The sequence below is a fragment of the Grammomys surdaster genome, unplaced genomic scaffold (genome assembly GCF_004785775.1).
Source record: "Grammomys surdaster isolate TR1022 unplaced genomic scaffold, NIH_TR_1.0 209, whole genome shotgun sequence".
Lineage (NCBI taxonomy): Eukaryota > Metazoa > Chordata > Mammalia > Rodentia > Muridae > Grammomys > Grammomys surdaster.
In genome coordinates, this window is record NW_021604654.1 from 1,293,117 (window position 1) to 1,301,583 (window position 8,467).

The 8,467-nt window shown below is 58.2% G+C and overlaps 1 protein-coding gene across 4 annotated transcripts; it reads left to right on the forward strand.

Annotated features, from left to right (window-relative positions):
• The first annotated feature begins 430 nt into the window (after nt 1-430).
• On the forward strand, nt 431-7,429 carry Mbd3 (methyl-CpG binding domain protein 3). 4 transcript variants are annotated; one of them, XM_028771605.1, is made up of 7 exons: nt 431-833; nt 4,277-4,436; nt 4,671-4,808; nt 5,195-5,285; nt 5,927-6,104; nt 6,670-6,846; nt 6,924-7,429. In XM_028771605.1, the coding sequence occupies exons 1-6, from the start codon at nt 724-726 to the stop codon at nt 6,839-6,841; spliced, it is 849 nt and encodes a 282-aa protein (XP_028627438.1). In that variant the 5' UTR covers nt 431-723; the 3' UTR covers nt 6,842-6,846; nt 6,924-7,429. The 4 variants fall into 4 exon arrangements, with proteins under 4 accessions (XP_028627438.1, XP_028627437.1, XP_028627440.1 ...); XM_028771604.1 differs by having other exon boundaries at nt 6,927-7,429; XM_028771607.1 differs by having other exon boundaries at nt 431-737; nt 6,927-7,429.
• The last annotated feature ends 1,038 nt before the right edge of the window (nt 7,430-8,467 follow it).

Genomic DNA, 8,467 nt, shown 5'->3' on the forward strand with positions numbered 1-8,467 from the left:
AGTGCCCAGGTGGGTCCTAGTCAAACGCACGCTGCGCCGGTGCAGCCGAACGCGACCGAAGCCGCGCCAGCTTAGTACAGACAAGGTGCAGCGCACAACCTGCTTCCGGAGTCCAGAGCTCAAGCGCAAAGGCTGTCCCACCCCGGGCGCCCTGATTGGCTGTCTCTGTCTCAGGGCGGGTTATGCGAGAAGATAGTCATAGAAACAGGTCCTGAGCGCTCTGATTGGTCTCGATGCCTGTGGGGGTGTCCTGCTTTGAAGCCTGAGGAGGGCTCGGAAGGCGGGGCTTAGTCAGATGCGCTTTTTGAGCTGAGGAGACAAAGTGATCTGATTGGCCTCACCGCCGGGGGGCGGATCTTGCAAGCGAGTGAAGGCTGAATCGAGGCTGCGGCTGCGCAGAGTGTTCGAACCACACTCAACCTGGTCCCGCGGACGAGGAGGGGCGGGGCCGACTGCGCGCCTGCGCAGACGAGCCCCACGCGCGGGCGGGTGGGCGGAGCGGCCCCCCCCAGCGGGGGCTGTGAAGCACGGGGAGGGGGCCGAGCGGGTGGCAGAGCCGGCGCGCGCCCGGCTGGGGGCGGAGGCCCGCGAGACGGACCAGCCGCGGCGAGTGGTGGCGGCGGCGGAGGGAACCGAGCCGGCGACGAGCCCGGGGGTCGCAACTTGCAGAAGCGGCGGCATCGGCGACGGCGGGCCCGAAGGCGGGCGGAGAGCCGGGGCGCAATGGAGCGGAAGAGGTGGGAGTGCCCGGCGCTCCCGCAGGGCTGGGAAAGGGAAGAAGTGCCCAGGAGGTCGGGGCTGTCGGCCGGCCACAGGGATGTCTTTTACTATAGGTGAATGAGCGCGCCGGCCGCGCAGGGCCCCAACGGGCGCCTCCCAGCGGCCTCTGCGGCGGCCTGGGCGCCCCTACTGCGGGCCGCCGTCTGGGCCAGGCGACGTGCGTCCGAGCGTGCGTCCTGCGTGCCCGCTGTGGTCAGTGCGCACGCGCCGGTCTCGGCTCGACGCCCAGTGCGCGTGCGTTGCACCCAGCGCCTTTCCTACTGTATAGCCGCGCCACCTAGCGCTGCTGTCAGCGCGCGTGCGCCACGCCGGGCTCTGGCTAGCCCAGTACGCGTGCGCACCGCCTGCAGCCGCTGCCTCGTGGCTTTTCGCTCGCCTGTGGCGCGAGCTTTTGTCCTCTACGGAATCGGGGACCGTGCGCACCGGGCAAGGGGCGCCCGGCCTTGGCCAGACGCCGCTGGGAAGCAGGGGTGGGAGGGGGCTGGCCTGACCCTTTGACCCTCGCGGGGACCTTACGGTGGGAAGCAAGGGGAACTGCCCCGGGTGGCCAGATCCCATCGCCTGCATAATTTTGGGTCTGGCTGCTTGTTCTTCAAAATGTCCCCCATTTTTATGGCTCTTCCAAAGCCCTTGCTTTTCTTGAGCAGTGGCCTCTAGAAGTGGTACCTGTCACAGCGGCTTCTGACTTCTGTGGATGGGTTGTATGCAAAACCTTTCTTTCCTTTTTTTTTTTGAGGCACGGTCTAGGTGGTGGTCTCCATCGACCAGGCTGGTTTGCAACCCCTTAGTCAGGGCAATGATAGCTGTCTGAATTGTAGCCGAGCAACCTACACCTGCTGTTCGCCCCACCCCCACCCAGGGGTGGCCGCATGCTTGCCTGGCCAGCCTCAGTCACTGTCCTATGGCCGGGAGCATCTGCTTTCTGAGCTGATTGTAGTCCCTTCTTCATTGCAGTCGAGACTGGGCGGTGCAAACCTGCCCCTTTGGTCTTCCGTAATCAGGGGTTTCCTTAATAAGATTGGAAGCCAGGACCAACTAGGGTTTCCTTAAGGCTGCAAAGAGGGATGAGGTTGTTGCTTCTAATAGGTCTGCAGTAGGTAGGGTTTTCCCCGGTGGGCTATATGCAAATGGCGCCCTGAGTGCATGGGCCTTCCTCCCCTTCCCCCTAACTTGCCTACCCTTACTAGCACTTTCTAAAGGATTTGTAACCCCAGGGTTCTGTCCTCTGGAGTACTTAGGCCACGATCCCAGCTCTGCTATGTTCTTCCTGGGGGACCCAAGCTGCGACAATTGCTCTGGGCCTGCCCCCACCGCTCTAGGGAAGTACCCAGACAATGGGGCCACCACCTCCCCAGGCTGTGCTCCCCCACTTGTCCTGTTAGCTGCTAGCTTCTAGACATATCCATGCCCCACAGCACCTACCAGTGCGTTCCAGCTCATTTGTGCAGACCCTCACGGAGTCCTCCCCCAGACCTCAGGAACTCTTAGGCTGAGAGCTAGGCTGTCAGCCTGGGGAGCCCAGGCCTACTGTGGGTCTATCCCTAGATGAGGTCAAGTTCAGGCTGTCCTGTGCGCAGACCTACAGAGCTGAGCTCCTTTGGCCCTGCAGTGTTTGCCACACAGGACATCAGAAGTGCTGTCCCCATAACGTTACTCCCCACCCCAGCAAGCCAGCAACCTTTGTGTCTTGGATTGGTTTTATGTTTTTTACGGGTCTTGCTGTGCAGCCCAGGCTGGCCTGGAACTTGTGACTCTGCCTTTCTCGGCTTTAACTGTGTGAGGGGCTTGTGCCACTGTGCCTGTTTTGTTATTTTTAAATTAATACGGTTTTGTTAGGATGATCAACCTGCATGCCAGGTTCACTCATTAGGAGGTGAGGGGGTGTACTTGTTTTTGCAGGTGGGGTCTCTGTCAGATTGGATTTTCGAATAGTTCTCATTTAAAAGGAGACCCCAGGGGCTAAGGCTGGAGCTTAGCCCAGTCCCAGCCACATGAACCAAGTTTCACTGTGCCCGCCACCACCACAGTCAGTCACCCTCAGCTACAGCCTGATACCGGCCTGGTTAACGAGACTGTGTCTGGATGGGGGGTAAGGAGGTCCTTTGCCTTGCATTGCCCCATGCTCTCCTCCCCACTCCATAAGCAGCTGCCAGTCTCAGCCGTGTGTTCGGTTGGGGTCCTGGCAGGCAGTGTGGGCTGGAGTGCTTCATCCTAGTGCCCCGTCTCAGTTATTCAGGAGAGCAAGGAGCAGCCTTCTGGGCTCCAGACCAGCAACACCCCAAACCTTTGGCCAGCTGTTTTCTATGTGGTCCTCACATTAGGGAATCTGAGGGCACTCTGGGATCCCACATGTGCCTGGGGCATTAACTGGTCTGGGCAGGACAGTCCCATCCCAGAGGTTCCCAGGAGGGAACACCAGTCTCACTGTAGGTAGTAGCTGTTAAATGTGGATCCTGGCAGAGGCTCACCTGGGAGCCTGCCCTGAGACCCAGCTGGGACACTGCTGGTCACACCTAGCCTGTAGCCATTTCTGACTATACTGGCCAAAAAGATTGCACAACTATAACCACTAATGCATTTCACCCCTGCCCCCACAAATCTACTTCTTGTTGTGGGACATTCCCTATCCATGGAGTCACCCACATACTGTGGCCTTTTATGTCTCTCTGAGCATGATGTCCGAAAGACATCATGTTTTAATATGTCAGAGACTTGCTCCTTTTCCTGGTTGAGTAATACTCCATCACAGGCAGAACTCCTTATTGTACATCTGGGACCACACAGGCTGCCCCAATTCTTTGGGTCTGAATGTGCAGCTCAGGCTCATGTGTGATTCAGTCTCCAGATGGCCTAGAATTTGGCTGGAGCTGCTCAAGGGGCTGTCAGACCTATGCATCTCACGTGCCAGGGCTCACGAGACTCACCGTAGCCTAGAACCAGAACACGTGTGTACACACATGCCTTCCACACTTGGGTTTTTATAGCAGCATTGACTATGGCCAGACCAGTTGGAGGCTAGCCTCAAGTACAGGAGACACCATCTCAAATCACAAAAGGCTGGGGCTCATGTGTCAGGCACCCTGAAACCTTGAGACCTACCTCTAGCTCACCTGACTAGGCGGTGGCCACTCAGGAGCTTGCAGGTTAGGAACTCTTAGCTAGGGAGTTTTGAGACCAGTTTGGGATAACATGAGACATGTTCCCCAAAATAAATAGTTGCAGCCCTGTAGCCCTACAGATAGGTGATCTCTGGAAAGTAAGGACTGGTTTCTGGCCCAGGCAGCCAAGGGGTGCAGGCACCGGTGCCTCATAGGGCCCCCTTCAGGCTTCCTAGATGAGCTGTGGCCACCCCTAGCCTAAGGCTTGGCTGCTTAGGGCTGTTCTTCCCACTTGCCTTCCCAATGACCTGGGGAAAACAAGCATGGAGAACACTCCCTGGCAAGGGTGGTGGGTAGGGGGTGGGTCCTGCCCGGGCTGACCAACCTCCCGTCCGCAGCCCCAGCGGGAAGAAGTTTCGCAGCAAGCCACAGTTGGCACGTTACCTGGGCGGCTCCATGGACCTCAGCACCTTCGATTTTCGCACGGGAAAGATGCTGATGAACAAGATGACTAAGAGCCGCCAGCGCGTGCGCTATGATTCCTCCAACCAGGTTAAGGTGAGGGTGGTGACATCAGCGGAGAGGCGGGCCTTCTGGGTTAGCTTCTATTGCCATCGAGTCAGTACATCTGCTGGCGGAAGCATGGCGTGCATTTGGTTTGGTGGGTGGGAGATCTCCCTGCCTGATCGCCCACCCGCCACCATTCAGGCTCTGGCTAAGCACCTCCCTGGCCCCTCCAACCCTCCGTGGACCCCGGTCGGAGCGGCCCGCTGCAGAGTCTTCTCCCCCCAGGGCAAGCCTGACCTGAACACTGCGCTGCCTGTACGGCAGACTGCATCCATCTTCAAGCAACCAGTGACCAAGATCACCAACCACCCCAGCAACAAGGTCAAAAGCGACCCGCAGAAGGCAGTGGACCAGCCGAGGCAGGTGAGCCCCCGGGAAGTTTCGAGGTATCAAAGAGACCTTCTCTTCATACTAAAGCGCACCCTTTAAGGGTGGAAGAGATCAGTACCTTGCAGGACGTAGGCCAGTGCTGTCTCGAAGCTATATCCCTAGTGCATGTGTGTGTGTATAGATATATACATGTATCTGGTGAAGGATTTACTCTTAGAAAATGGCGGGCTTACAGTCAAAGGCACAAGGGTCATGAATGGCAGATTGTAACCTTGGTTTTTTAATCAACATAACAAAGCCAAGCTTCTGACATATTTGTAAACAACCTCAAGACCCCTGGGGACTGTTGCTGGATGGGTGGGGTCACAGGGTAGGCCCGCCTACCTACCTTCCTGTGACCTTGCACTTCCACCCTAAAGCTTTTCTGGGAAAAGAAGCTGAGTGGATTGAGTGCCTTCGACATTGCTGAGGAACTGGTCAGAACCATGGACTTGCCCAAGGGCCTGCAGGGTGAGCCACCAGGGAGGATGGGAAAGAGGGACGGTTGGTTGGTGGCTGCCCTCTGGATTTGACAAGGTGGGTGGATGCCCTGATTGGGGCCTCTTTTTTAAAAAAGTGTGTGGTGTGTGTGTGTCGCTGCAGTGCACCAGTGTGAGTTTATTTTTACCCTGTGCATGCAGTTGCCAGTGGAGGCTGGGGGTGATGGGTACCCTGCAAGTGGGGCTCCAGGGAGTTGTGAGCCCTCTGGGGTGGTGCTGGGTAGCACTCCCAGGTCCTGTAGTAAGATGGACCGGCAGTAGTGAGCACTCCCACAGTTACAGGCTGGTGTCACCTCGTCAGGCCAGGTGGGGCCTCTGCATTGGCTCCTTATCTTCTGGCTGATAAAACTTGCTTGGGGCGGGGCGGTGGTGGCGCACGCTTTTAATCCCAGCACTTGGGAGGCAGAGGCAGGCGGATTTCTGAGTTCGAGGCCAGCCTGGTCTACAGAGTGAGTTCCAGGACAGCAGGGCTACACAGAGAAACCCTGTCTCAAACCCCCCCCCCTCAAGGAAAAAAAAAAAAAGACTTGCCTGGGATGGGGTCATAACTTCCAGGTGGAGCCCTAGGCCCAAGGGTTCCTCTAACCCTGCCCACACTCCATTCTGTCGCAGGGGTGGGTCCCGGCTGTACAGACGAGACACTACTGTCGGCCATTGCCAGCGCTCTGCACACCAGCACCCTGCCCATTACAGGCCAGCTCTCTGCGGCCGTGGAGAAGAACCCTGGTGTGTGGCTGAACACTGCGCAGCCACTGTGCAAAGCCTTCATGGTGACAGATGACGACATCAGGTAACTGGCAGCTCTGTGCCCCACCCCAGTATCTGCACAAGAATGCAGGACATGTCAGCAACTACCCGGCTCCTCGGGAATGTTCTGTAAATTAAGGCAGGACAGGCATTCTTAGAAGCGGCTGGGCTGGGGGGATAAGATGGTGAGGAAGCATGGCGTCCACAGGCCTGGGAGAACTGGGCTCAGAGCAGAAGCTGGGCGGGGCTGAGCTGAGTGAGTGACAGCCCTCAGGAGGGCACTGTTGATAGGGAGGAAGGCAGTTTGTACCAGCTGAGTCGCTGTCTGGACCCTCGGGGAACTAGCCTGGGTTTCTTGTGTCAGACTTGGTGATCAGGCCAGATGGGGACAAGAGCAGAACCCAGAACTAGGCTCGGCCCACAGTGGAGGATCTTGTTGCTGTTTGTGGACATGGGCGCATAGCTGGTTTTACCCTGGCTTCTGCATAGCTTGCATGTAAAAAGTCAAAATGTCAGGAAGAGCAGTGGTCACCCGAGGAGATGTAGCAGCTGTGTGGAGGTTCTGAGAGGGCTGTGGCAGTGCCTGTGGACTGACCCCTGGGTTCCAGGAAGCAGGAGGAGCTGGTGCAGCAGGTGCGCAAGCGCCTGGAGGACGCACTGATGGCTGACATGCTGGCACATGTGGAGGAGCTTGCCCGGGACGGAGAAGCACCGCTGGACAAGGCCTGCGCCGAGGATGAGGAGGAGGACGAGGAGGAGCCGGAGCCAGAGCGTGTGTAGCAAAGGTGCTGCAGGCTAGGGTGGTGGGGTGTCTGCCGTCCCTAGTCAGGTTGCTAACCGCTTCCCTTCCTTCCTGTCACAGCAGATGCCGTGCCCAAGTCTGGGCTACAGACTGCTCCCAGGGCCGCCTGCCTCCTTCCTTCAGCCGTGCCTGGACGAGGCGGGCCAGGCCAGCAGGAGGCAGGCATCCATCTTCTTCCCAAGGCCATCTACTCCCAGGTCTCAGTGCAGGGAGCCCCTGTGGACCTTGAACTCACTTGTCCCTGTGGGCCTGGCAGGAAGCCCCACACTGAGAGCTGAAGAGCAGTGGCCCGACTGCAAGACCACCTCAACATGGTCACCTCCTTGCCTCCTTATCATAGGACAAGGCCCTGCTTGCCACCAAGGAGCTGTGAGCCTTGTAGGGCGCTGGAGGAAGTCTCTGGAAACACACCTGGCTATGCCCACCTTGCAGTGTCCCTAAGGCTGTTAACGGGCCAGGGTCTGGACTGCTCCTGCCCACAGGGCTGCCCAGCCTTCCCATGCTGAGGGCCAGCAGCCAACCAGGAAGTCACTTTCCTTCAATAAACTGATGGTAGGAACTTGTGAGCCTTTGACTTGTCACTGTATGCCACAGCTCTGAGGGCCTGCTGCCCAGGCTGTGGGGGCCACCCGCTCTGGGCCTCAGTGTCCCTGTGTGGCAGGGACACAGGCTCCAACTTTGGGAGAGCAGTTGGCAGCCTCTGTGCTTGGTGCCCTAGATCTTGGACACCTGGACTGTGTCCCTGCAGTTGTGGCCTCCAAGAAGCTAGCCCCAGTGGTGCAGCGGGGCCTTCATTGAGCAAGCCTGGCCCCTGCCTCAGATCAGGGTCTTGTTCCCAGACCTGGACAGGGCCCAAGACTGGAGCCGCGCCTTCTCGACCTCGTCCCACAAGGGCCACCCATCCTCCCTGTCACATGGACTTACATGGGGGCAGCCTCCTACAGTGAAAGTGCCAGTCCTGTCTGTGACTCAGACTCCTGGTGGCTCTGAGTTCCCATTAGAGGCCAACCATAGTGAACTTTCCCACCCAGAGGACCCAGAGTTTGTACGTTTCCTCTAGCATAGGGACTGACGACCCCAGATGTGGGCTGCGAGATAAAGCTTATTATCCAGGAGACTCCTGTTACAGGCCACCAACCTGTGTCAGGCACACAGGTCTGAGATGAGCCACCACCAGAGAAGGAGCTCCCGTCCGTGTTGTATGTCCCTGACCCACTGAGGGTAGCCCTCAGATAGGACCAGGTCCTTCCCAGCAGGACCTTCTACACACCGTGTCCAACAGAAGCCGCCCATGGCCAGGCTCTTCAGTCAGTAGGCCTCCCTGCAGTGGCTGGGGGTCCTCAGGTTCCACACGGGCAGTGACAGCTCCCTGCTTCTGGGCCTCATACTCTAACCTGCAACATGCCAATCGAGGACACCTGAGTCTGGTGACAATGTGAGCCAAGGCCACCTAGCTTTCTCCAGAGACAGCGATGTTTCTCTGCACCCACAACCCTTTCATCTTTCTAAAGTCTCCTGTCACGTTTTGTCATCCAGGTCAGCCAGCAGCCCCGAAGCCTGGCTGCTGTCCTGTGGACACCACATACTTGCTCAGCCCAACCCCC